The sequence below is a fragment of the Pseudorca crassidens genome, chromosome 2 (assembly GCF_039906515.1).
Source record: "Pseudorca crassidens isolate mPseCra1 chromosome 2, mPseCra1.hap1, whole genome shotgun sequence".
NCBI lineage: Eukaryota > Metazoa > Chordata > Mammalia > Artiodactyla > Delphinidae > Pseudorca > Pseudorca crassidens.
This window is the reverse complement of record NC_090297.1, coordinates 117,835,541-117,861,292: the sequence shown is the minus strand read 5'-3', so window position 1 is coordinate 117,861,292 and position 25,752 is coordinate 117,835,541. Positions and strand designations below refer to the sequence as shown.

The 25,752-nt window shown below is 41.3% G+C and overlaps 2 protein-coding genes across 7 annotated transcripts in view; both read right to left on the bottom strand.

Moving 5' to 3' along the window:
* Positions 1-2,003, bottom strand: part of HSD17B7 (hydroxysteroid 17-beta dehydrogenase 7) — a 33,212-nt gene extending 31,209 nt beyond the window's left edge. The window contains exon 1 of the mRNA XM_067728481.1: positions 1,813-2,003. Within this exon, the coding sequence (XP_067584582.1) occupies positions 1,813-1,994 (182 nt within the window). The 5' untranslated portion in view covers positions 1,995-2,003. The remainder of the gene's footprint in view (positions 1-1,812) is intronic.
* A 4,093-nt stretch (positions 2,004-6,096) lies between these two features.
* The window catches only part of DDR2 (discoidin domain receptor tyrosine kinase 2), a 160,967-nt gene continuing 141,311 nt past the window's right edge, over positions 6,097-25,752 (bottom strand). For all 6 annotated transcript variants that reach the window (XM_067728477.1, XM_067728480.1, XM_067728476.1 and 3 more), the window contains 7 exons: positions 24,636-24,846; positions 22,999-23,222; positions 21,632-21,759; positions 19,011-19,202; positions 18,483-18,717; positions 16,424-16,573; positions 6,097-13,009 (listed from right to left, as the gene is read on the bottom strand). In XM_067728477.1, coding sequence (XP_067584578.1) covers positions 12,875-13,009; positions 16,424-16,573; positions 18,483-18,717; positions 19,011-19,202; positions 21,632-21,759; positions 22,999-23,222; positions 24,636-24,846 — 1,275 coding nt within the window. In that variant the 3' untranslated portion in view covers positions 6,097-12,874. The remainder of the gene's footprint in view (positions 13,010-16,423; positions 16,574-18,482; positions 18,718-19,010; positions 19,203-21,631; positions 21,760-22,998; positions 23,223-24,635; positions 24,847-25,752) is intronic.

Sequence of the window (25,752 nt, the reverse complement as noted above, 5' to 3'; positions counted from 1 at the left end):
GTAAAGCAATAAAAAAATAATAATGTTGCAATAAAAAAATGTAAAAGAAAAAAAAATTATGTAAAGAAGGGGGAACCCTCCAACTCTAATAGTCACTGGCTCAGGACGCTGTCCCGTTTGTGTCTCTTTCATTCTGCAAAAGCTCGATGACCCAAATAACTCGACTGCAAATCAGAGTTCTCCTTTAGCATTTCTTTTAAGACAGAGTTTATCCTGCCAGTGGTTTTCACTTTACACTGATTATGACACTCATGAAAGTGATTCAGTACATCACCAGCAAATGTGGAAAAGAACATCTTATTAGTGTTTTCCGGTGTGCATGTTTTACTCCGCTAAGTTCCTCGAGGGCAAGGGCTCTACTATCTGTTGGTATCATGGCCAGTAGCAGGAGCACCAGAAATTCCTGATAAGGAATGGATGAATCTTTCAAGGAAAAGGTATAAGTAACATGGCAAGAGATACAAGTCCCTCTCAACTGCTACGATTGAATAACCAACAGGAAGAGAAAGAACTCAACATGATTAAGTAGAAGATAGGAATGGGACATATAAGATGGGTACCAGGAGAGAGAAGCAGGGATGAGTACAAGTGTCAAAGATAAATGACCTCCTTCAGAAAGAGCATTGTGAAACCACATAATGGGGACAGCATTCAGACCAGGTTGGCTGATAACAATGAAAACCTGGGTAAATGGGTTTTCTTCCAAGACTTAAGCTGATTCCAGGCAAAAAGCCTAGTACCATCAGTAACCTGAGCATCAAATATAGCTATGTTTATTCATCCCCACTTGAGAATAGGCCTTTACTACAAATATACAACTGCACGTATCACAATATTTGTAAAAGAAACAAACACACAAAATCAAGTCTGACTTATTTAAGCAACTTCCACATAGGAAGCACCGAACCAGTTGTTAAAGTTACTCAGGTGAGGGCATGCTAAAATTCTGCCCATTACAGACACCTGCCAGGTTTGGCTTAGTCAACATGGACATGGCCAGATAACTGAAAGTGAACTAATTTTAAATGACATTTAACATATCCTCAGTCTTAATCCCCCCAAAACTCTAAATGCAACAATTAGAAAAATGGTTTGGTTACTTTCATCCTCCACACACTGTTCACTTAATAGCAAATGAGAAGTAAAACAGGCACTAGAAGAGGCTGAATCCAAATGCCCAACCCTGGAGTAATTACTCATTGGCAGTATGGTTATTTGCACTCCTTTCATGCCTTAACAGGAAAAAGTTGCTTTTCTCTGAGTTTCTGAAGAGTATATATACTAGGTGTCTAGGACGGTGTTACATGGAATGAGATTTTCCCCCCCAGTGTTCTAACGCTCATGGACGCTGAAATTTACCTAGGGCCAGAAGCCTAGCACAAAAAAAAAAACAGCTGGAGTACAAAATATGGCAACCTGGTCACGATTAAATTACCAGTGATGAGAAAGTCAAAGACGGGAAGGAGGCGAGGTCTGCGTGGGAAGCGCCCTTTCCCTGGATACAGACAGTATCGTCATTGAGAGACTCATCTCTTAGTGGCGCTCTAGTTTTCTTTCCGCTGTCATGTTTAATTCAAAGCACCAGTTACTGAGCCCCTCACTGGGCCGACAAGTCCGGTACCTCGCGCAGTGGGGGACCCAGGGAAGAGCGGGCCAGGGTCTCGGCCATAGTCCCCACCGAGGCAGGGTCAGCGACGGGAGCTCCCAGGGTCGGTCTGCGGCAGGTCCTCCTGGCCCGGTACTTCCTGCTCCCTCGGACCGCCCCCCCACTCCACCCCGCCGCCGCCGCCAGTATCGCGATGGAGCCCTCACCTGCTCGCCCCGGTGATCAAAACCACTTTCCGCATGGTCGCGCACCCTATCACCACGCACCCTGAAGCAGGTACCGCACAAAGCTTCTCACAAGTATTATACTTTGACCCGTATCCCCGCCCCGGCCGCGCCCCCAGCCCTTCAATCAGGGCCCGGCGGGGCCCCGCCTCCCTTTCCGTCATCTACTTCGCGCTGGGCCCCTCCTCCATCGCAGCCCGCCTTCCGCTCGCGGCGCGGGGGCGGGGATGGAGTGAGATAGGCCGAGGGGCGGAGCCGCATGTCGCCCAAGGCCCAAGCCAATCCGGGCTCTCCCCGCCCCTGACCCTGCTCGCCCCGCCCCTCGGCGGAGCAGGTGTCCCGCCCCAGACCCTGCGCGCGCCGGTGGCGTAAGGCGTTTGTCTTGCTTGGGCTGTGCTCCCAGCAGAGCGATAGGGTACGGGCTTCGTGGTATACACAGGGTCGATACGCTGGCGCCTCCGATTGGCGCTTCACTGCAGGAAGACCTCAGGATATTTGCACCAGAGCTCCTTATTTTAGAGGAAAGGTTTGAATCTAGGAACTGAAGTTTGGGGACTATCATCTACTTAGTTTTCCATCCAGGCACTGTGCCACTTAACAGCCCAGCTGCCCCAGAACTCCTCCTCCTCTAAAAAACTCATCTTCGCGAAAATGAACATTTGTTTTATTAAGAACTTTACGTAGAATCATGCATGAAGTACCAATTTTCAAAACTTGGAATATGGTATGGAACCAGAGAATCTCAGAACTCCGTAGGACGCAATGGGTCGTGTACTGTAACCTCCTATTTCATTATGTTTCAAACTCTTTGTGGTAAAAGACCCGCTTTGTTTTTCAAAGCCATCCCAGATGGGTACTTTTGTAATATACAATAAAAATAAATTACTAGAAAAATGAAATAAAATGCAAAAGGCATACAAGCCCCAATTTTTTTTTATTAGCTTCAACAGATGATACTCTGCCAAACTGCTATAAAAACTTACTTTAGGGGCTTCCCTGGTGGCTCAGTGGCTGGGAGTCCACCTGCCAATGCAGGGGACACGGGTTCGTGCCCTGGTCTGGGAGGATCCCACATGCCGTGGAGCGGCTGGGCCTGTGAGCCATGGCCGCTGAGCCTGCACGTCCAGAGCCTGTGCCCCGCAACGGGAGAGGCCACAGCAGTGAGAGGCCCGCGTACCGCAAAAAAAAAAAAAAAAAAAAACTTACTTTAGGTTTCTGGATTATTGTGGACTGGTAACAATATGACCATCACCAGTCCCGGTCCACACTAAGGAATACTGCGCATCATGTATCAAACTCTGTGCAACACACTTTATTTCACAGCCTCTTTCAAAATTTTAGTTATTTATAAACAGCAATGATCTCTGAAAGATATGACTGAGATCATTTATATTGGCTTTTGAATACCCTAGAGGTTTTGATTAATTTGGTATCAGTTAAGTATGAGATAAATCCTATACCAATAAAATTAGACTGAAAGAATAAATGTGATTATTAAAGATTTGATTCCTAAATTATCAATTCTTCTTTATTATTTGGGTGAAACACAGCTACTATCCTTAATCCCACTTTCAATTATTCTAAGAGGCCACAATTTAATAATATTTTCTCAAAGTCTTGGGGTAAAATTAACCCCATGTTGGGCTGCACCCTGCAGTCTTGCAATCCTTGCAACTGCCCAGTCGCTAGACCAAAGAAAGAACCAGAAGTCAGCTACAGAGACATCAATGATTTATTGCACAGGGAACCTTACAAGTCAGAGGCAATGATCCTGGAGTGACACCCCACTGTGTATGGCCAACAGCAGGCAGGACAAGGCAGCAATCTTCGCTACACAGTAGAGGAGAAGGTTATCAGTAATAGGGGATTTGACATCAAAAGAGCTCCTTGGTTGCCAGGGGGACTGCTGGAAGGTCTTGTTCTTTGGTTTAGCAACCATTGCAAGGGCCAGATTTTCTTGTTGATGATCAAACATACTGGAGTCATTCTGGTCCTCGGGCTAGAACAATAGTTAGCTGGGGGTTGGGCTGATCATAGAGGTAGTTACTAATTAAACTTTGTGCTTAGGAGAAGGAGGCAGTCATGTGCATAAGGTAAGGGTGAGGCAGGGCCAGGTAGGGCAGGGCTGTACAGAGAGCAAGAGAGAGGCCATCTTATAAGGCCTGACGGTACACCCCAAACTTTAGAATCTAGACCCAAAGTCTCCTTTTAGAGTGTCTTAGAGCTCTGAGATGACTTGTAAAACGAATAAGAGAGGGGACACAAGTGTTGTGTGGCTATCCTATGAAAAACTCTTTCCTACAAATAAGGTGAAGATGCAGCATCTTCACAGTCTTAGGGTGACAACCAGTGTAGGACTGACTGTGACTTAAGGGAAGGCCTGAAGACTTCAGAGCAAGACCAGCCGTCTCTCCTTCCATCATGATGTCCATCCAAGCCATGTGAGGAGACCTTGGTCTCCTCTTCCTTCTTTCAAATAAAGTTGCTACTTTCAAGGTTCTGCAACCTTTGAAAGACAGGCTGAACTGCTAGAGGTGCCAGAGAGACAAGGAGAATAGAACTCTGTTGATGACAGACATTTAATTTTGTATTTTAAAAATATTTTATCACATGTAGGATACTGCTCAGTAAGAGTCATAATGCATTTTTATTTACAAGTAAATGTAATTTTTTTTATCATCTCAAACTAGTCACCTTGAGTTTGTATTGTTCATGGACTATTTTCCTGGAAATACCAGAAGGAAACATGGTGCACAGTGATCCCATTTATCCCAATCCTTGGCCCCATGATTGGAAGAGTAAATGTAGCCACTTTACCTTTGACTGTCTGTTCGCTACTTCATATAATAAATCTGCCTTTACCCTAAACCCTGAAACTGATCTCTGATTTCTTTTATCGTGCCTGAAATAGCTCTTAGGTAGATAAAGATGAGTAAAGTTATCTTTAGCCTCCATAACAGAGCTCTGTTCTGGGCCCTTATAATTCTCTCCAGAACTAACTTCCCTCTGGTTTGCAAACAGGGGCAAAAGAACAGCTGCCAGTGGGGTCATGTGACTTTTCTTGTAGATATCTTTCATCTCTTTTTTTCTTCAAATCACTATACAACCAGCCTGGTGCAAAACTACTTTGAGTGGGATTTTACCCATTTCATTAGATAGTAAAAGGTCATCTGTTGCTTATGCATAAGAAGCTATTGTTCTGGAGGACTCAAGGACCAGAGGATGTTATAAGTGTATACATTACTTTTTCAAATACAAATGAGTATAAAGTTATAAATGGAGATATATCAGTTTTCTAGTTCTTAGCACTTGAAAAATGCAGTGCCCTTCAAGTTGTTAGTTCAAATGTAAAAGAGCAGACGTAATCTCCGTCCTCAGTAACGAATTATATTTTCAGATATATGCATAATATGTATCTATGGCTTATCACATATGGACGCAAATGTATCACTCATGTCTACCTTTAAACTTAGGCAATAGTTGTTGAGAATAGAATTGTACCTCTTTGAGCATCTCTGCTGTTCCTGTTTATTTTTTTTTCTCCTTCACCCCCAATACCCCACTCTCACTACACAGATACTTGAACACCTGGCCTTCAGTCCTGGAATCAAACCAGATACTCTGGTGGTCAGAGTGTACATTCATGAGTCCTCTGGTTATTCTCTGGGAATTTATATCCATTCCCTTACCTACTATGGCTGTCACTGAAAAAAAAATAAGTTCATATTACTCAGATTATTAAAAGTATAAATGTATTCTTCAGGGACCAGGTAAGACATATGTTGTTTTGGGTGGTTCCATCCTACTCTCTATTATGAAGACTGAGTCTGTATTCTGGTTGTTCATAGTTTTTTGTTGCTCTTTGTATGCGTGAGCAGTCTTGGACAGATGATATTTGGATTTAGAAGGGATTTCTGTGTATCAAACAAGACAACTTTGTAACAACAATAATAAAGGATCCCTAATTCTGGACTAGATTCCCTGGAACTGGACCAATGTGAAAACATAAAATCCCAATCTCTAGTATGTTTGGATATGCCAGGGACCAAAGTAATTTTCTTCCAATAAACAATCAACTAATATATGCGAGGCCTACGTAAATAACCCTCTGTCGGATAACCCTCAACAAACAGGTATCCCCACCACATACACCCCTTAACTGTGTCCCCACCCCCCATCACTTCTCCAAAAAGGATGTAAGGGAGTAAGGAGTTACGGGTAATAAAACCCAGAAACAGTGCTATTTTCACAGAAAAAAAGGATCCGTCAGTAGCATATTTCTTTAATCATCGTTATTTACAATTTATCATCTGACAGACTTACAGAGAATAAATAAAGAAAAGACAATATACAATTGGTATATCTCATTTCTTTTTCTAATACAGAGAATTTTTATGCATTCTATTTTGGAATGACTAAGATAGTTTTAAGCAAAAATTAAATCAGTTTGCTATTTACCCCTTGACAAGACACATCATCCTCCAAAGCCTGCAGAATAAAGCCCAGATGTTTCCTCCTCATAGGAAGAGTGCACCACATTGCTTCAGAAAGTCAATCCTCAGAAAAAATTCCCAGACAACGGGGTAGAAGAATAGGATATCATGAATAGTAAAGGACATAAAATGAATAGGCTAGATTACAAACTCTTGGTGCATTTGTAGGAATCCACTCAACTTTCAATTATTTCCAAACCTCTTTTCAAGAAAACAGTTTTTCACTGCAAGTGATTACCTATCCCTTTGGGCTTTCCCTTGAGTCTCTTTGCAAATTCCTTTACATGCAGTTGTGAATGTGGGTAAGCATGGGCTAGCTTGGGACTCCCATCTTTCTCCTTTGCAGGCCCGTGAAGTTGTTGACAAGGTGTTTGCAAGAGAAACTAAAAATCTTGTTCCAAAAGAGCTGGGTTTGGGGCCAGGGTCGCTCCCTGCTCTTGATGGGGTGCCATGGAGAGAAGTACCTTGCATTTCTGTCTAAATACCTCAAAGGATAAGACATTTCCATAGATCAATTTCACCATCAGTAAACCTAGAAATGGAGGATGTAACTTACAGGTACAAGTCTGGGCACTTTTTCCTCTTTCCTCCTTTGAAAATAAACCCTCTACATTAGAGCAAAGCAATTTTCCCTAAATTCACCCCAGTTATGCCGGATGACAAGTGTCTGCTTCTACCTTTTATTCATTCAAAAAACAACATTCGGCAAATATTTGTGGTGTGCTCGCTATGTGCTAAGAACTTTACAGGACATGGGGTATACAGAGGTGAACTCACGTAGAATCTTGTGACCCTTAAACAGGGCAGCTTAAACATGCCATCATAAAACTCAAAGCTGTAATCCACAAAACCAGTTTCAACTCCCCTGTCCCCTCCAAATCTCTGGGCTACAGCTGCAACCTACAGGTTGCAGCTGTATTTGCATTTCATTTGGTCCAATGTGGTTGCTATTCCATTTAAGAATAGACTTTCAGGCAAATGAAACTTCTCTACTCTTCTGAGAATAGTGTTTTGCTACTCACTAGGGGGGGTCTCTACCCTTGTACTCTATTCCTTCCAAAAGCTCTCCCTGGTGCCATTAAGGAAGTACCACCTTAGCTCTTGACCAAAATTCTGATTTATTCTAAAGTCCTCTCCTTGCCATCATACAAATCCTACTCGTAGGAACCACAGAAACCACCTATAATTAATTTCCTTCTATCCTAGCTAGTGAGCTGTGGGTCTTACTGTCCTTTGTGTTGCCTGATTTTTCTAAGCCGTTCTTGGAATGTTTCAGATGCTGAACAGCCAGACTAGTCAGAAAATGTGGAAACAGTCTAGGTAGGATATTGCTTGTTGATAAAGGAACAGATTAATTTTGTTATATTCTCTTTAGGATTTTATAGAATTGTATCCAGACAATGTCTTTCCTGATGCAACCAAGAAGACCAGGTTACAAATCAGCAAGGGTTAAAACTATCCAGAAATGAAATGTGTACATGTGAAGAACTGGTGAACTCTGAGTAAGGTCTGTAGTTTAGTTAATAGTATTATACCAATGTCAATTTTCTGGTTTTGAAACTGGACTATGGTTATGTAAAATGTTATCAATTGGAAAGCCTGGTGTTAGGGAAAGGCCACTCTGTACTATTTTCTTGGGAGTCTTAAAGCATTTCAAAATAACAAATTGAAAAAAAAAAAAAAGGATACAGCAACTAAACAAATTACCCACCATGGTCTGAGCCAACCAATGTAGCTAATTGTAGCAGAGAACTCAAAATGCCAGAAATCCAATAAACATTAACCATTCCAGTCTCTTTCCATCTCAATTTAGCATTCCAAGACATTTACCAAGTGGAAAAGACATTCATCTGTTTCTATAAAAATGTTAAATTTTAATTCAGAAGGAAATTCCAGCATAGATCTGGATCTGTGTCTTCCAGAAACCTACCATATGCACTGCCAGAGGTCAGAGGTCTTACTGAAAAGACTAAGATGGCAAATTCCAGGTCTATAAACTCAATGTAGGATCAAAGCCTTCCTACCTCTATACTGGGAGTAATTTAAGCCTTAACTGTAATTTTCTTCATTTTTGGGGTATATTTGGGCAAAACAGATGCTATTCTGTTTTAGACTATTTCCTTGGAACATCTTCATCTCTTTCCCCTTCTTCAGTTCTCCTTTACTCAAAACATACGGCTTAGCCCCACATCATGGCTTTCTTGTAGGAAGTCTGGATGAGACTAGAAAAACACATGGTTCCAACATGGCATGTACCTCTTTGTGCAGATATCAAACAAGATTCAGTCTAGTTTAACTTAAGCCTGTTGTTCCAATGTTTCCCTGTGGCCTTTCTAGGCACAACAGTGATGAGCATTATTTAAAATGGATTTCATTCACAGAAGCAAAGAAGGGAACACAAAGCCTCATGAGCTAACATAAATTCCCCATCTCTTGGTCTTCATTTCCAAAGCAGCACTGGGAAAGCCATGTCCTGTTCAGACAAAAAGTTGATTTCTTCTCACCACCATTAAACCCCAGGACCTGAGGTGGTCTAGAACACACGTGTTCAAACTGCCTCCCTCTCTCACTTCCTGTGAGATGAAAAGGTCATTCCCTGGTGGTTGCTTGTGTGTTTTTAGGTTCATGCTGGGCTGCCCTTTTCTTAAATCTCTGAAAAGCTCCCTTCCATGTCATACTCTGCACCTGACTTTTCATTTTTTAAATAAATACTTTTATAATCTCTATCATCCAGAATTGCTTCTCTCTCCATATACATCTATCTTTTATCTTCAACACACTTACTTTCTGTCCTCTCTCGGCTCTCTCTTCAGAGAGATCTGCTTTCATGCTTCAGAATGGATTCTCAACAGCACCCCCTGTGTCCATCTTGCTTGCCCTGACCTCCCCCATCCTTCTCATGCACTCTCCATTATCCTTTATTATGTAGTCTTCTTTCTAACTCCCACGTGCCTGGTCCAGTCACATGCACGTTCATTTATTCATCCTTTGCTCCATTTCCATACAATGCCCTTTGTCATATAGTCTTATACACTTGCAAGCGATCTTTCCATTGCATTAAAACCACTTTTCCCCCTCGGGGGCCTCTTTCTACTCCAGATCTTTTCTGAGCACGTATGTGTCTGGACAGCACATCAAGATTTGGACTTAGCTATCAGCACATTCACCAGCAAAAGTATACATTTAAATCTGAATACCCCAAAACCACAATCTGGACATAAAATATTTCACATATATCATGAAGAGGATAACTTCCTAGAAAGGTAACAAGGCCCCACAGTTTCTCATCCCTTTTCCTATCTCCTTTTCTACATAATTCCTCGCTTCATTCTTCCAATTTGGATTCCAGCTACCTTTAAAGTCGACATACTAAGCCTTCGCCATTGCGCTCTGTTGGGTCTCTCAGATTTGTGCTGCTAAACTCGATGGGTCTGACTAAGGGAGAAGTTAAAACTGTATCTGTAGTACCAAAGCCTTAGCACCAGAAAATGGTGCCTTCCTCATCTCAGAAAAAGATAACTGTACCTGACAATACATATTTGCCAGCTGCTTGAAATAGATTACCTCTATGACTCAAGGCCAGAAAAATCCAGACATACTAAATTCATTTTAAATATGATTTTTTATGGGATCATGAAATGCAGTGTATTGACGCAGAATTGTAAAAAGAAGTAAGTGGAGAGATATAAGGCGAAGGAAGGGGAAATTATGTCTTTCCTCTTGCCACATAGGAAGTCATGGCCTGGTCTGGATGTACTCCTGCCAGAAGTACGTGGATAAAGGAGAATAAGCTACAGGCCCTGATTTCAAGTCCCTATGATTCTACTGAAATGGAATGATTAACGTGTCAACTTGACTGGGACATGTGGCACTCAGATTAAACATTATTTCTGGGTGTTTCTGTGAGGGTGTTTCTGGATGAGATTAGCATTTGAGTTGGTGAATTGAGTAAGGCAGATTGCCCTCTCCAATGTGGGTGGGCATCATCCAAACCAATGAAGCCCTGAATAGAAGAAAAAAGTAAGGGGGAGTTTGCCCTCTCTGCCTGACTGCTTGAGCTGACACATCAGTCTTCTCCTACCCTCAACTGGGACTTATACCATTGGCCTTCTGGTTCTCAGAACTACAGCACCAGCAGCTTTCCTGGATCTCCAGATTGCAGATGTCAGATTGTGGGACTTCTCAGCCTCCATAATTGTGTAAGCCAATCCCCCAATTCCATATACATATATAGTCTGTTAGTTCTGTTCCTCTGGAGAACTCTGAATAATACATGAAGTTAACACTGATCTTGGGAATGTAGAAAGTGTGGCAGGCCCCAAGTATAAAAGAACATGTCTGGCCCTGCATATATCAGATGAGATAATGTATGTGGTACACTACATGGTAAACTTTAAAGCACTGAACAAATGACAGGTGTTACTATTACTACTATTATAGTGGCTTCCCTACATGATCTCTTTTGCTGACCACGATCTTCAGAGAAGGAGATGATCAGATAACTGCAGATGCAGATAGTCTGCATCAATTGTACATCCAGTTATCCAATGAACACTGAACGTATCAGAACTGGAAGAGACTTCAAGACCATCTCATCTAACTTGTTCCAATAAAGAAACAAAAGTCCAGAGAAGCAAAGTGACTTGTCCAAGATGATACACTTGGCTTGAGGCAGAAATAGGGTCACAGCTCCCAAACTGATGTTCTCTCCAAAGTTAGTCCTGGGAGACACTGAAGGCCAGACTCACAAGACAACCATGGGGAAAGGGTGTTTTCTAGGGGAAGGAAGATGACCCGCAAAATGAACCTTGGGGATTGGGGATTTATGCTTCTGCTGTGGCCTGGAGCAACGCTGAAGGCGGACAGGGGGAAACACTCAAGTTCCTGAGAGACTGTGTAGAAGGTGGGCTGGGTGAAGGCAACAGAAGCAGACCCAAGGGGTCAGGTCTATCTCTTCTAAGTTTGGGAAGCTTATATTGTGATCTTTTCTTGTTTCTCCTCAGAGGGAATTGAGGGTTCTCTTTCCCTGTTTCCTACTGAATCTGAGGATCTGTGGAGTGTGAAAGCTCAGAATCTGTTCTGAGGGGACTCTTATTTGACAGTGTTATCAGTATCCATGGATTCTGAAGCCAGAACCTCAAACTTTCTTTTTCTGCTGGTCATACCATCTCCAAGGCAAGAGTGTGAACACCAAGCAACAGCAGCGAATGACTCCTCCACGCTCAACCTGCTCCTCTCAAGGGACTCCTAGGGTTAAAAGGACATTAAACATCATCTCCCACAACCACTTATGTTTGAAACCCTATTGACAAAAGGACAGTGACAAAGGACTCCCCATCTCTGGAGGCAGCCCATTCATCCTTGCATGTTCTATCTCTGGTTATGTTTTCCCTAGTAAGGAGTGGAAATCAATCTCCCTGTAACTTCCCCTCATTGGTCCTCAGTCAACCCTTTGGGAGTGCTCAGAACATATCTATTCCCTATTGTGCATGGCCTTCAGATTTATGCCTGAGAAATTCAATCACCAGCCCTTGGGTTCCATTTGGTATTCATCCATTAAAAGAGTTGGAAAATTTGGAGAAGATAAACCAAAAGGCCTAGGATCAAGATATCAAAAAACAACAGTTTGTACCGACTCAAAATCAGGCTCTCACTAAAACACACACCTGAAAATGTCTGAACAAGACAAGAGGAGGACCCTCTACAGTAGTGAACATCACATCTGTTACCTGTCCTCCACAGGTCTCTTTCCCTGTGTCCATTCTCTATTCAAGAATATTTCCATGCACGAGGCTTTTTTTGTTATTGTTTTGCAAATGACGATTCCTGTTCATGTAGCCTTGCAGTAGATATTCTTTCCTATGTACATCCTCTGTATTTCCTATGCATATAGATCTCAACCCTGATCCCTGCCCATGAACAAACAAAACACCCATTCAAAGAAGGTGGGTTTTTTCAAGCATGTTAACATCTACTTTGCCAGGAGAGGAAAATGCAGAGTTCAGGACATGTCTACAGGCCGAATTAGGAAATTAAACCATTGGTGACTAGTTACTGAATACCATTTCATCAGATTCTCCACACTTACCAAGTATTTTCCCTAAGTCTAATCTCATGTTTCCTAAGACATTACTATTCTTCAAGTGTTTTCTTTCTGAAACCATTTTTTTTAAAAAGCTGACATGGAAAACATATTGTAGAATCTGCACATTCATAAACACAAGCATATTTAACCTTTATAAATTATCTCAATTATCTAGCCTTTGTTATCCAACTTTTTTAGTATATCAAGTAAGATTCTTTACTAGATTTTATCTGCCCTATTCTGCCCTAGGCTTTTTTTTTTCTTTTTTAGTTCTTTAATGTAAAAAAAGTATATATGTGTCGGGGTAGAGAGTGGGGGAGTGGAGTGGAGGGAGACGAGGGACAGAAAGAGATAAAGGCAAACAAGCCTCTGTCTCTCAGGTCCATTCAATGTCCAAATGGAGTGGCTTAGGCGTGGGTGAGTGGTAGGTCTTGTGAGGAGGACCTGTTGCCAAGCATTGACAGCATCACTCGTCCCCTTGCTGAAGAAGCAGAAGGTGGATTTCCTGGAATGAGGGACGGTGCTTGGTGTCTCTTCTCCAGCAGCTGAGCATCAGCTTATACACAGAGTCAGGGCAAATGGCAGGCTGGGGGAGGTAAGTCTTTGGAAAGAAAAATGAACAAAAAATGAGACTATTAAGAAGAGCGCAGAGAAAGGAAGAGCAGTTGCATCATAGTATGATTTGCCCACTCCCCATTTTCTTGGACTTGGAAAGTGAAATGAGTGGGGTGTCTATTCTTCCTATTCATGAGGATTCTAAATCCCATCAGTCCCTTTTCCATTCCTTTTGTCTTTTCCAGTTCTCTGGAGCAGAATTTCCTGATGGGCCATCCTGTGGTCCCTACCATCATGCAAAAGATGAAACTGAAGCAAGAAGACATCTTAGACTGGAAAGCAAGTGATTAGAACACCAAACCTCTATTTATAGCCTAGCCACAATGAGATTTATTCTGATTGAGCCAATCATGGCAAAAGGGCAGAAAGTATACTAGCTGCCTCAGCTCCTTTATTGGAATAAAACCCTAGTCACTGAGATGTGGGATATATCCATGTAGCTCCTAACCATAACCTTCTCTGTGCTCCCTCTCTCCTGTACTGGCCCAGGGAGAGAAGATTGGACTTCTTCCTTACATTATTCACCAATATTTGTACATTTACCCCCTCTACAGCCCTGCCCTGAATTCCAGCCTAGAGTTGTATTTGGCTCTACTCCCAAAGAACCAGTTACTGACTGCTTCCACCAGCAAGATGCCACTCTACTGACTCCAGGTCATCTTCTGTTTGCCTGTAATCTGTTGCTGTCATTTCCTTACCTATGTTTTTTAACACCTTGGTATATTGACATATTCCTAAAGCAAACCTAAATTTCTCAAGCTCTTTGAAACATGGGTCCAACATTTGCAGCTGGTAAATCATTAACTATTTCCATCTTGCCTTCTCCCACACCAACACCAGCTTATGTCATGCATCATAGGATCATAACGAAGCTCTATCTTTAATTTTTTGAGGAACCTCCACACTGTTTTCCACAGAGGCTGCACCAATTTACATTCCCACCAACAGGGCATGAGGGTTCCCTTTTCTCCACATCCTCACTAGCACTTGTTGTTTCTTGTCTTTTTGATAACAGCCATTCTAAAGTTGTGAGATGATATCTTATGATGGTTTTGAGCATTCATTTTTTTAAATTTAAACTTTAGTTATTTATTCATTTATTTATCCATTCATTCATTTATTTATTTTTGGCTGCATTGGGTCTTCGTTGCTGTGTATGGGCTTTTCTCTAGTGGTGAGCAGGGTCTACTCTTCGTTGTGGTGCATGGGCTTCTCATGGTGGTGGCTTCTCTTGTTGTGGAGCATGGGCTCTAGGCATGCGGGCTTCAGTAGTTGTAGCTCGCGGGCTCTAGAGCACAGGCTCAGTAGTTGTGGCGCACGGGCTTAGTTGCTCCGCGGCATGTGGGATCTTCCCAGACCAGGGCATGAACTTGTGTCCCCTGCACTGGCAGGTGGATTCTTAACCATTGCACCCCCAGGGAAGTCCCAGTTTTTAATTATTTAATTCCATTTAGACCATGAGCTTTTAAGAAAAGTGCTATCTGAGAATTCTTTACAGTTTGTAAAAATAAATTGAAAACAAAAATGTCAAATACATTTTAAAATTATTGAAATTATTGTTATAGACTTCCAATTGAATACAAAAGATTTAAGCTTTGCTTAAGCTGTAAGCCCTAAGTATAAGATTCTTTCTAGAATTTGTGCTTCTGAAAAGTTTTCTTCTGCATTATATCTGCTATGTTCAACAAGTTGGTGACATTGTGCCATGTGAAAACAAATTAGATCACACATGTGTAGTCTAGAGACCATAAAATCCATCTAGCAGCTGATAGTGTTGAGAAATTACCGTCCTTAATTCTAATGTCAAACTTTTAAAATTTGAATACTGAAATTTTAATAAAATTTAAAGTAATTAAATTTTGTAAATTGTAATAAAATACAAATTTAATAAATTATGTTTAGTAAGTCCATATGTTAAATTAAATAAACTTTTATCAAAAATTTATAAACTTATAGATGAGAAGCTTACTAGCATATAATGGTAATATTTGGCTTTGGCCTTGGCTTCAGTCAAATATTTGACTTTACTATTCAAATGCAAAGCAGACAGTGGACATGAAGTGGGGGGAGGGGAAGCATGCCTTTCTTGCCTGAATGTTTGATAGTTCAATTTTGCTTCGTGTAAATTTTTTTTTTCCATGTGGGATTTCAGTCACTGAATAATAAGAGGAGGGAAACTGAAAGGTTTAAAATATTCCTCCCTTTGCCTACAATTCTAGGATGTACTCAAGTTAGAATCATTATGATAATAAAATTACACTTTCTAATTGAATGCACCGCCTTTAATTGGCCACAAGAATCTAGTAGGTCAACCAGGTGGCCACGATGTGCTACTAGTCCAGGAGAAAAAACATTTTTCCTTGTTCTACTCTCTTATCCATGCACACCGGAGTAAATCTGCCCTTTGCCAAGGTAAGAAGGCAATTACTCCATAATCGAGATAGATAATTTAGATCTCCTGCTACCAGAATATCTACAGAGTATCAAGATAAAATTCTAGGACCCCTCCTTCCTATTTTTAAGCTGCATATTGTACAATCTCTAGTCATTCCCTTATCTTTTGCTTGCTTTGATCCATTTAAGCCACAGAGGATCTACTTTTAATCTTCTGCAAGAGCCTTCTCCCTCTCCTCAACTGTTATCATCTTCCTGCCTGAGATGCCACACTCCAAGTGTGTGCTGTAGCCAGGCCACTCTGGGGTTTCAGTGCTCCCACCACCAGCAAGCTTTCAATCCCACGTCTCACAGGAACTTTAAACACTGAGTCATCCAAAGGAAACTTGTAGTATCTTAACTAGGAATTGGGGCCCTTGTAAGCTAAGAAGCCCAGCTTTTCCTGAGTCCTGAGATGCCACAGCAGCTGGGCCCAGAGGTGCCTTCCAAGAACAGCAAGGCCAGGATGTACTTGAAGGTCTCTGGACATGTAAGTCAAGAAACATTTCTAGACAGTCCAAACCAAATTTTTAACGAATGTTAATAAATCCCTCATTCACTTTTAAGCTTACGTTTTTGTTCCTATGTTTCTCAACCAGGAAGACAAACCATAGAGCCTAGACCAGGAAATAGATCAAACATGAGAGATAGGATTTTATTTTCTGGTATCTTTGAGTTGGGGAGCAGCCTGAGGGGACCCCTCATGTTCTCCAATGACCAACGGGTTGACACATGGATAAAGCAGAGTGTATGGATGCCTAGGGAGGACCTTGGTCTTTCACATCACCTGGATAATTAGTGACAAAAGTTCTTGGTCTTTTATATTAGCTGGATAATTAGTGACAAACAACTATGATCCAGGTAGCCCATTTTCCAGCTCAGACCTATCCTGTTAAGTCAGAACTTTTCTTTCTCTCTCCTTCAAGAGCACCCAAGGCCACATCTCTCCAACCCCAACAGTTCTCACCTGCCTCCCTTGGTCTCGGAAGAACTCTCCAGTATTCTCGATGACCTGTTCATCTGACAGCTGGGAATAGGGCTGTTCCTGGCAGAAGGTGAAGGTCTCCCACAGAGTCACTCCGAAGGCCCACACATCACTTGCTGTGGTGAATTTGCCCTGTTTAAATAAGAACAAGAATAATCTATGCATAACAAGAGCTGATTAGGTTTTCATAATCTGGAGTTTTGCCACTTTTACAACCCAGGGCAAGGAATACTGGGACTGCCAAGATACTCATGGGCGATCTGGAAACAACAATAGGAAGTTGTCTCGATGCCAAGCTACAGGCCCTTTTCTCACCCTCAGGATCTCTGCTGAGGTATACTTCTCTTGGAGGTGAGATCCAAGGGCTGAAAAGGATGCAGCCGTAAGCTATCTGACTCTTCCAGTGCATGTTAGAAGGTCAAACTCTAGGATCTAGGGTAGCCTTGGAGAAACGCCCAGGGGAAAGGCAAAATTAGAATGGGAAGCAATTGTTTCTATGTGAGAGATACGGAAATCTAGTGTAAGTGCCCCGAGTAGTCCTTGTTCAATAATCGTCACAGCCTTGAAGGATAGACTAACGAGTGACAGCAATGAGATTCAGATGCAATCAGCAGGTATTAAATACTTGCATATGTTCTATTCAATAAATACAGTGCTGACATAGATGATATTATTTATCCTTATTTTTCAGATCAGAAAGGTGAGACAAGAGGTTTACTAAAATTCCCTGGTTAACGAGACCATTAATAATGGAAAAACTGAGATTTGGACCAAAACCCTCTGAATCTTGGTCTAATAATCTTTTACAACACCACACAATACCTTTAAAGGGAGCAAAGCTTAATAATCGCATTAGAAATGAGTAAAATATGTGATTCATCTATATAGGTGATAAAGATCTTTATAAGGATTTACATAAAATGGTATATATCACAGCATCATTTATAATTGAAGGAAATTGGAAAGTACTTAAATATCAAATTATAGTGACATTATTAAATTATAGGATATATCCACACAATAGAATATTATGCAGCAATTAAAATCATGTTTTTGAAGAATATTTACTGCCAGTGAGAGAGAATTGTATGTGCATAGTATCATCCCAATACATAAAATAATTATATATGTAATACATATATTCAGAGAAATACATGTATAGAAAAAATCCTCAAAGGAAATACACTAAAATATTAATATTAATAGTGGTTATCTTGGTGAGAGGAAGGGGATAACTATACATTTCTTATCTCAACATTAATTATGAACCCTATAAGATATGAACAAGAAACAAACAGATTAATAATAAATTAACAAAACTAGATTGCTAGTTTTGCTAGGCTTTTCTCCACAATATTAAATGACAAAAGACAAAATTACACATACACAGCATTGTAGGAAGTAAAAGTTTAAAGTCTAATAATTCTATAAATCAGCTAAGTGGTATAAAATCAACAGTAAATTGTCCCAAATACGCATGGTCAGAAGATATATTTCTAAGAGGCATTTGAAAAAAACGTATTCACTTGTGGTCCAGAATACCAAGAGCTGGATAAAAATTATAAAGCAAAGAATGAGGACCTTAAAAAGTAAATGGTGAAAATCATTAAAATACAAATATAGAGATCATCTAAATAATTAATTAGAAACATGGTTATGAAATTAATACAGAAGAAAAATATTTTGTGTGGATAACAGTTCTTCAAATGACAAGATTTTAATACTCTAAATTAATTAAGATCAGTCAGTAGGTGGAAAGGGTAGAGATGAAAAAAATGGTACTAAATCTCTTCTCATTATGGGTATATTTTTAACCTTTTCCTCCATACTTTCTATGGTAAGCATGTTATATTTTATCAGCAGAAACAGGTAAGTGTTAAAAATAATAATTAGTACACAAAGTAAATCATATCAAGTCAGAGAAAATATCAAAGTCTATTTATTGTCTGTCTCCTGCTGTCTCAGGTGCACCCCTACACACCGTCTGCATCTGCCTACATGCCAGCTCCTAGGGCAGAGCTCAGAAACACAGGAAACTCACCAGCAAGATGCTCTCCCAAGACATCCAGCGGATCGGGAGTACTGCCCGGCCCTGGATTCGGTAGTAGTCACCGCTGTACAGGTTTCTGCTCATTCCAAAGTCAGCTATCTTGATGGTATAGTTCTTACCCACTAAGCAGTTTCGTGTGGCCAGATCTCGATGAACAAAATTAAGCGAGGAAAGGTACTTCATGCCAGATGCAATCTGGGTAGCCATAAACTTCAGGTTGGCATAACTGAGGAAATATAAAGGAAGAGAGAAAGTAGCCTCTGGAAAGAAGAAGCTGTGAAAGGTACACACCCTATAGTTGGTACCAACAAACTAGGGTTCCAACCTCAACATCCCTTCTCTATTCTTTATGAATCTCTTTGCTTTCCCCTAAAGGGCAGCTGCTTTATTATTCCCTGCATACTAACCTCCCCAACCATTCCAGAACAATGATGAACTTTAAGGCTCACTGCTCCCCACTTCAGATCCCAGCTTAGTCTCATGAACACAGGGAAGAGACAGAAGACCCGGCGTATTTACCTGACAGTGGGTACGTTGCTGAAGGATGAACTGGGGGGCTCGTGGCGGGAAAGAAACTGATTGAGATCTCCATTCTCCATGTACTCAGTGATCATGCAGAGAGGATCGTCAGTAATACACACAGCTAAGAGACGGATGATGTTTGGGTCCTTGAGCCGGGACATGATCTTTATCTCCTTAAGAAAATCATTCCTTTGGAGGACAGAGACATAGATAAACCAGAGGTTGCCAGAGTTAGGATCAAGAGGGCAAAGAAGACACAGCAAAGTCTAGTCCTAACCATTATACTGAGTCTTGTTTCCCTTTGGATAACCTTTGAGAGAACAGAGAAATTGGTACCTGGAAACTGTCTCATTCTACTCATCCTGGAATGCGATGTGCCCTTATTCAACTATAATTTGGCGGGGGGAACATGGACCATGACATTCACATGTGCATCCCTAGTATCCAACAGAAGGCCTGCCCCATAGAAAGTGATTAATATTTGCTAAATCAAATATATGTTGCTAAAAACTTGTCTTAAAAATAAAACCTTCAACTGAAAGTCATATCTTAAGTGCACTGGGGTCTTTACCTTTTTTAAAGCCATGAAGGGACTTCCCTGGTGGTGCAGTGGTTAAGAATCTGCCTGCAAACGCAGAGGGCACGGGTTCGAGCCCTGGTCCGGGAAGATCCCGCATGCCGCGGAGCAACTAAGCCTGTGCGCCACAACTACTGAGCCTGCGTTCTAGAGCCCGCAAGCCACAACTACTGAGCCTGTGTGACACAACTACTGAAGCCTGCGCTCCAGAGCCCGTGCTCCACAACAAGAGAAGCCACCACAACAAGAAGTGCGCTCACTGCAGCGAAGAGTAGCCCTGCTCACCACAAATAGAGAAAGCCCACGTGCAGCAGCAAAGACCCAATGCAGCACCCCCCAAAAGAGAAAAACAAACAAAAAGCCGTGGAGTCACTCTATAAGTAAAGTGAAGGCACTTTTTATAAAGTGAATAACCACCCTCTGGTTTAATCTGATAATTTTTTATTTTCTCATACTGGTTTCTTTTAATGCAGGGTGCACCAGCAGTCAGTCACAACACATATTTAGTAGCCTGTTCAAAACAGCTGTTTAAAGTTCACAGTGGTAATGCAGCATCATTTCAAAAGAAGTACTCACTTGGCCAAAACTAATAATTGTTTGAATAGATGGTGACAACCACCCTTGAGTCACAAAGTGGGCTATAACCTTCCAAGTAGCAATATTTGGGTTAGTGAGACTAACCCACATTCTCAAAACTATTGAAGCAGACCTGTTATAAGTCTCCTGTGAGTTTCCTAGGAATCCTGGACTGGAAGTCATACTATGTCAATATAAAATCCTTGAAATCAGTGTGGTCCTGATATAACACCTCTCCTCTTTCATTACCCCTTCAATCTCAAACCCAGTGGGGGGGTCCATGGCTTGGGAGAGCTCAGAGCCTAAGCCATCCATCACTGCTAAATTGGAGTGGGCACAGGTGGGACACCAAACATCACCAAAAAAAACAATGGGCAAAGGCTTTGTCACATCCCATAGTTTTTTTCTTTCATCTTGCCACCTTCTCCAATCACGTGCTAAGATTAATATCAGGAATAGTCTATCTCTCTATGGGACCCAGAGGATGTCCCTTTTCACTCATACTAGTATCCTTAAATTGAAATTCTTGCAGTTAAAATTCCAAAATCTCCACAGTTCTGTTCCCTTGCCTTTCTTTCTTCTTCATGCCATATCCTTTCAATTGCAAGACTTTTAATAAAACCCTAACACCATTTTTGGAATTTATGATAATTTAAGGAATAGGGATCATAAACTTTCTCTAAATTTGAATATCAGTGAGACACATCAAGCCAACACAAATGGGGAAATACATATGTTACCCAGATGTGCAGATTTCTCTGAGACACATACAACCAGCTTTCAACCAGCATGCCTCTCTGGGTGAGGATTAACTCACCATTACTGTAATGGAAAGGCTGTCAGACAACGCAGTGTGGCTGGAAACTGCAATTTATGTAGTAAAGGATCCAAGAGATTATTAGCCAGTTTGGAAAACTGCTAAAGGACTGTGGATCCTTTTGCTTTGAGGTCCATGGATACTTTTCCAAGTAGAGGTAGCTTCTCATTTGGGGGGTTGCTGGACATAGAAGAAAAGGAGCATAAAAGAGAAAAAAGAGGATGAGAAAGTAAATAGAGATGTGGGGGGAAAAAGGAGAATGGGAGAAACTTAGCAAGAAAGATGTGTGTGATTGCGAAAAGTCTGCAAGGGGAGGTAATGACATTCAGGCGTGTGTCTGTGTATAATGATTGAAGAGGTATGTATTCAGTCTCTAGTGTATGTTGGGGTGTACAGTGCTGTGCAAAGGGGGTTAGGAAGTGAATGTGTAGCATACCCAAAAGAAAATGTACATTTGTTTTTGAGAGAGATGAGAATGAAGCTGAAGACTACTGAGCCATCAGAAAAATAAAGCACAACAATGGAAATGTGAGGTAGCTCACAGACCTTCCCATCTCAAAAGCAACAAATTGCTCAGAAGTTTCCAGGAGGGTTCCTGATCCTGAAGATGAAACACATAAAGGAAAATTTAAAATGCAGACCACAGACCTGGCATTCTTGTTGGCGTCTGCTCGGAGCATTTTCACGGCCACCAGGACAGGCTGGTTGGCACTGACATCTAGGGCAAAATCTTTGTCTTTGAATTTTTCCATTCCCTCCACTTCACAGAGATGAACCTAGACAAAAGTCATCTAGTCTCAGCATCATCATTTCTCCTGAAGATGTCTCAGTACTCTTGCTGGGCATTTCCTGGAGATAAACTAACTCTTACAACTCAGGCAAAATAATCAAAAAGACCAGTAAGAAGATACGTGCAACACATCTTTGACTCAAATAACTGATTTTAGAAAATGGTAAGGTACCCAGCTAAGTGATATGTTACTGCTTTATAAAAGAAATACATTGATTGGAACATTAAATATGTGAATGAATCTATAACATGGTATTTTATTAAAGCATAGCCCACTATAAAACGTCATTCGGTATAAATACTTGAACTTTGATTCAAGGAAGTTTAGTTACGGGATCGTGCAAAACATAAGGCAATTTCTTCTCTAAGGTAAGCCCTTAGTATGGGATTAGCATTATCAGAACCTCTAGGCATTAGTAACTGTATAACAAGCCTGTGTTTCCAACCCAGGAGACAGAATGAGTGTATATAACACCACAAACAGATGCCGTGGACCCTTCTACCTCCACCACCACCAAACCTAACCAAGGTTAAAGCACGCCACCCATGCTGGAAACCAATAACATATTCTTATGAAACCAAATTACATTTGGAATTTAGATGGTGGTGTTCAAGAGCTTCTATTGCCACTTAAATCATTGCTTTGAATTCTCAGAAGGCTCATGTGACTGATGTAAGAGTGAAAAGTCAAATATTACATGCATCACTCTGAGGGCAATTGAGAAGTGTGTTCCTCCTTATCTTGGTTAGTGATTCATTCCCTAGTGGTTGGTTCTGGGACCAAAGGCAGGGGCGAGGTTGTTTTCTGACCATTTTACATGTAACTCCAATTAAAAGGGAAAAAACAAAGTGGCTATCCAATAGCAGGATGTTCTTGGACAGTTTATAAAAGATGATCACATCTTATGGGTCCCCACACTTTGTAACCTGTTGTAAAAATTTTTGAAAATATTGAACGTTTTTCAGAATATCTAAGTCTAGTGACTTTCCTGCTTTAAAAACTCTTATATAGAAATCAGAATTCCCAGGATTTCCACAGCTGTTTGACAAAGATGAGGCTGACCAATACTAGTCTTCTAGAGAACAATGCAAGGAGAGACAAGTGGAGGAGACGTTTGATGTGAATCCACATTGGATGGGACAGTTTGCTCTACTGACCATTTTTATTCAACCACTTCCTTTGAACGACCAAGGACTGGAGGCCCCACTCAAAGAATCAGCTCACCTCCCCAAACTGGCCTTCTCCCAGCTTCTCCTTGAAAGTTAAGAGTTTCCTGGGGAACTCTTCCACAGCCACATCCTTCCCCGAGAGCAGGTCCATGGTAATGGCAGGCACGGAGTAGGTGTTGCCTCCAGTCACCCCCTGGAGGTTCACAATGTCAGCCTCTGCATAGTGGGGCACACCCTCAGGCCCACTGGGCTGGACTGGCTTCACAATGCCACTGCAGCCTGCGAAGACAAGGACAATGAGTCTCGTTCCAAGGGGCCTCTTTGGAGATATCTTCAAGAAAGGAAATATGAGAGGAGGGCTAAAACATGCCCCCAAGACAGCCTAACCTACGCCATGACATTCTTACTTGGAGAATGGTTCCTCTGGAGATTCTTTCTTGTGGCCTCCACAATGTAGGCACCATTTTATCTCTTATCTTCTCCTCATAACTACGTGATCATTAATAACCTCCTTGGTTAATCTTGTGGAATTGTGGTGAAGCTCCAGGAAGGCTCGCTATACTAGTTAGGGTAGGAGTATTAAAGTTTTAGGATTTAATGGCATATTTCCTTACTTTTAAGATATAGTCGCTGATTTTAATAACCTATTTCAGGGATTAAAAACTGTGATTAAATTTATATGATCTAGCTTAAGACACATCCTGACTTAAAAAAATATTAAAATATGAGGGGGGATGTTTTAGACTTCAGAAAGTAGGTAGATCACTTTGGTTCAGCCTAGGAAATAAATTACATCCCTATTCTTGCTGTCTGTAAAATTCCCATAGTTCAATACGCTCCTTCAATGTTTGCTATCCACTGAGTGGTAAATACACATTAGTTTCCTCTCTTCCTTTGGAAGGACTCCCTTGAAAAGCCTCTGCTCTCATGGTTAGTCCTGCTACTTCTCCAATCAGCTCTCCCCTGAACACCATCAGTCCTCTTCCACTGACTGGGGTCACTCCTCGGATGCTGACATTATGGACAGAAAAGCTGCTCTGAGCCTCAGCGATGACCCCAGCATCCCCTCTGATGTCACTCTGCAGCTCTTTTTAAAAGACACTAGAATGTGAATCAATTGGCACCATTTTACCGAAGCAACGCTTTATTGAGAAAAGACAAGAAATATTTGCTCTCATAATAAAATCTTGTATCAGTCAAGTAAATTTTCACCAAAGAGAAATGAACAAAAGTTAAATAACTCAATTATCTAGGTGACTAAAACCTGGGGATTCTAGGATCTCTTTAGCTTCGTTGTTTTTTCTCCAAGTGAAATTCTAGTCCTGAATTTACCCCTATTGCTGTTTGATGTTGGGCGAGTACCTTAACTGGGCCTTCTCACTTTCCTCCTATAAAAAATGAGAAGGTTGGACTAGTTGGACTGTTTAGGTTCTTCTGGTGTTAATGCCTTAGGAAAGCATTTTATTTATTTTTCTTCTTCTGACATGTGGGTCCCTCCAAACATCTGCTATGTGCAGTAGCAAAGGAGAGATGTCCAGATTCAATTAGGAGCAAATCTAGAAAGACAGTGTGGACTTCCCAGGAGAAGGTGGACTTCTCTAGGCTAAAATTAGACTTGGTTGAGTAGGAGCAATAGTTTCACACCTTCATAAATCTTGTCCCTCAACTTTCTGCTCACTGTTTCATCCTCACCTGATTCTTCCTCCCCTGGAGCAAATTCTGGGAGTTTCCGTATCAGCCTGGACGGCTCCTGGTAGTCAGGGCGAAGGGGAAAGATGCGATCGTAAGTGGAGTTGGACTCCTGCTCGCTTGGCGATGAGGAGCGGTTATTGTTGAACATGCTGGACTCGCTTGGCAGGGAAAGGCTGACTGTCATTTCATCATCCAGCATCCTCCGGGAAGCCTGAAAGAGAAGGACAGGGGAGAAAGGCATGTTGACACAAAAGGGATCATCACTCCCTCCTCTTCTTAAACCCAGCTCTTCCACTCAGATGAAATAACTCTCTAATACTCAAACTCCAGAAGCAATGCAAGTGACAGGGCTTCAGTCTGGTTCCACAAATGCCAGGGTTGTAGAAACTCAGAATCATCTTTCGTTTCTTCAAGGCAGAATTTGACTTCCAAATTTCTGCACTGCCAACATTAATTAACTTCCATTGAAACACTTAGAAGCATTATTCACGTGACACCATTAGAACCTATCAGTAGCCAATCAAAGAGTTTCTCAGTCTTAGAGTTTTCAATGTTCTGTTAAATAATGGGTTTTCCTGACACCACTCAACTGATTGATTTTGTGTAGGCATAAATTAAAATGCTTATTAACGTAACAAATGTGCTGTAACATGATGAATCTGTAGTTCACCTGACCACTCTGGCATTGTAGATTAGGGTAATACCCGCTTGACTCTGCATTTTCACTAACCAAAAATAAAATGGCTACAAAATAAGAAAGGAAAGCCCTAGGTGCTAGGGATACTAACATGAATTATACCCAACACAGGAATAAGAAGAATAAAACAGCTAATTGTTCTGTCATTCTATTTAATATGACCTGCCTGCTCCTTCAAAAGGAAAATCTCATAATCTAAGTATAGGTGACTATTTGGATTTAAACACATGAAACATTCAACTCCAACAAACACACTTTGGGTGCTCAGTGGAGAAACTTAGATGTCTGCTCCATACCCTAGACTGAGAGTTCCTTTGTTGCAGTAATATCCTCAGTACTGAGCATGGAGCCCAGCACATACTAGGTACTCGATAAATATTGGTTGACTCTCTCAAAGAGAGAATTCTGAGGACACCACTG